At 31.1% G+C, this 2,282-nt stretch overlaps 1 protein-coding gene across 1 annotated transcript; it reads left to right on the forward strand.

Annotated features, from left to right (window-relative positions):
• LOC133301546 (putative F-box protein At3g16210) lies at nt 1-618 on the forward strand. The gene has a single exon (XM_061501194.1). It carries the CDS (start codon nt 1-3, stop codon nt 616-618), a length of 618 nt encoding a protein of 205 aa, XP_061357178.1.
• The last annotated feature ends 1,664 nt before the right edge of the window (nt 619-2,282 follow it).

A 2,282-nucleotide genomic window follows, 5' to 3' on the forward strand; every position in this document is an offset into this window, starting at 1 on the left:
ATGGAGAAACTAGGGAAAAGAGTTACGCCCACGAATGAGAAGGTTAGTAACAACATACCTGATGATCTTGCTTTGAGTATTCTATTGAAATTGCCTATGAAATCTTTGAATCGATTTAGGTGTGTACACAAATCTTGGTCAAATTTACTTGAGAACCCTCAATTCATGAGAATGTATTACCAGAATTTCATATCTAAAGATGATGATCAAGTTCTCTTGGTAAATGATAACAATTTGTTCATGCTTTCGGGTGAGAGGTATGAGAAGAAGGTTAAATTAGATTGGCCAATGCCATTCTTAGAGGGCAACAACTATATTTCAATTTTTGGTCCTTGTATTAATGGTACAATTTGTCTCCTTCAAGGCAATTACTTCACACAAAATATTATATTGTGGAACCCTACGATTGAGGAATTCAAGGTTATTCCTTCTGGTCTTATCCATAGTCCCGGTATAGATTTTATTACAATAGTTAATGGGTTTGGTTATGATCACTTGGGTGATGATTATAAGTTGATTCGATATGTAATTGGTTGCAAATCCAATGTATTTGAACCTATCATGGAACAAGAGAATCAAGTGAATATTCCAAAATCTTGTTGGCAGATTTATAACTAGAAAAGTAACTATTGGAGAAAAATTGATTTCGATAAGGCAATTTTTACAATTAGTAGCTTTGAGGTGTACTTGAATGGAGTAAGCCATTGGGTGGGCATGAAAGAACATAATGAAGGAACATAAGAGGTATTTGTGTCCTTTGATATGAGCAATGAGGTGTTCCATTCAACATCAATAGCTTGGAATTCTACTACTGATAGATTTTTGAATAGACACGTGGTTGTTTTTATTGGGTCAATTGGAGTGATTTCAAACTCTATTAAAAAAAATAATTACTTTGACATATCAATTTTGGGTGAGGTTGGTGTGAAGGAATCATGGGTCAAACTTTTCACCATTGGACCTTTACCTTGTGTTGAGGAGCTTATTGGGTTTGGGAAGAATGGTGATATATTCTTCAGAAAAGATGATGATGAATTGGCTTGGTATGATTCAAGTACCCAAGTGGTTGAGGACATTAGTGTTAAAGGATATTTGCATAGTCAAATTATAATTTATAAGGAAAGTCTCCTTTCCATTGGTGGAATAAATTAGTAATTCATTTTTGAATCTGGGTAGAAAGATGCAATAATTGTATATTGTGCTTGACGATGGGGCTATGCCCTATGAGATATTATATTTTTCTATTTCTTTTTTTCTTTTACTTTGTTGGGGAATGACTCATAGCTATTTATAATATTGATCGACTATAGATTGATATTTGAACACAAGCTATACACCATTTTAGTTTTTGGATGTTTATTGTATTATGAAATTTTCTTTATATAATGGTTTTTTGAAAGTGTAAAGTGTTCCTAAAAGGCTTGACTCAAGAATCACATTAATACCAATGTTGTTTAAATTTTGTATGAAAGCCAAGTATAATAGTTATTGTTTTTTCTCCAAGTGTCGTATATTAAATTTTTTTGGTAAATGTAGTGTTGTATATAGTGGCAAACCCATGATTTTTTATGATGAGGGGAGAAAATAAAAAATATTATATTATAAATAAAGGTACTTACAATACAATATGGACCTAATATAAAAAGTTTGAAAGAACTTTACTAGAGAAATCAAGATCACTTCACTTAACTCTTACTCTATGTATTTTTTTCATATTGTTAAATGCTTCTACAGTTTACTTTTTAATGTATGTAATCAAAGAATCATGAAAAAAATTTGATCTTTCATTCTATTTTGAAGTACAAGTCTAATCATGGCTGAGAAAGCTCGTTCAGTAGCTATTGTATAAACTGAGAGAGTAAGTACAAGTCTAATCATTCTAACAATAAGAGGGTAAACGATTGAGTTTTCAATTCTTGCCAGCCTTTAACATAATTCAGATGTAGTTGATAGATTATTCTAATCTAGATGTTTAGGAATGTTAAGCTTAAAAAGTTGTAACTCCATCTTCAAGTGCAATTTTCTTGTTGTGTGAAATCTCTAGAATAAAATGTATTTGCAGTTTGCAAATATTATAACTATTAAATGAATTGTACCCATTTCTTGGATCTAAAGTCAAGCTCAAAGCAAATAATTCAACGGTATTTCCATTGAATCTGATATATAATTTTTGCAATTGATAATAAATTGTAACACAAAAGATATTTCCCTCATAAAAAAATTTTGTAGAAAAAATTCCCTCTTCATTTCGTGCACGACCTCCCCTTCCAATACATTTTGCA

Source organism: Gastrolobium bilobum, unplaced genomic scaffold (genome assembly GCF_033153095.1).
Source record: "Gastrolobium bilobum isolate Gb01-03AN ecotype WA unplaced genomic scaffold, APGP_CSIRO_Gbil_v1 utg22804, whole genome shotgun sequence".
NCBI classification, from domain to species: Eukaryota; Viridiplantae; Streptophyta; class Magnoliopsida; order Fabales; family Fabaceae; genus Gastrolobium; species Gastrolobium bilobum.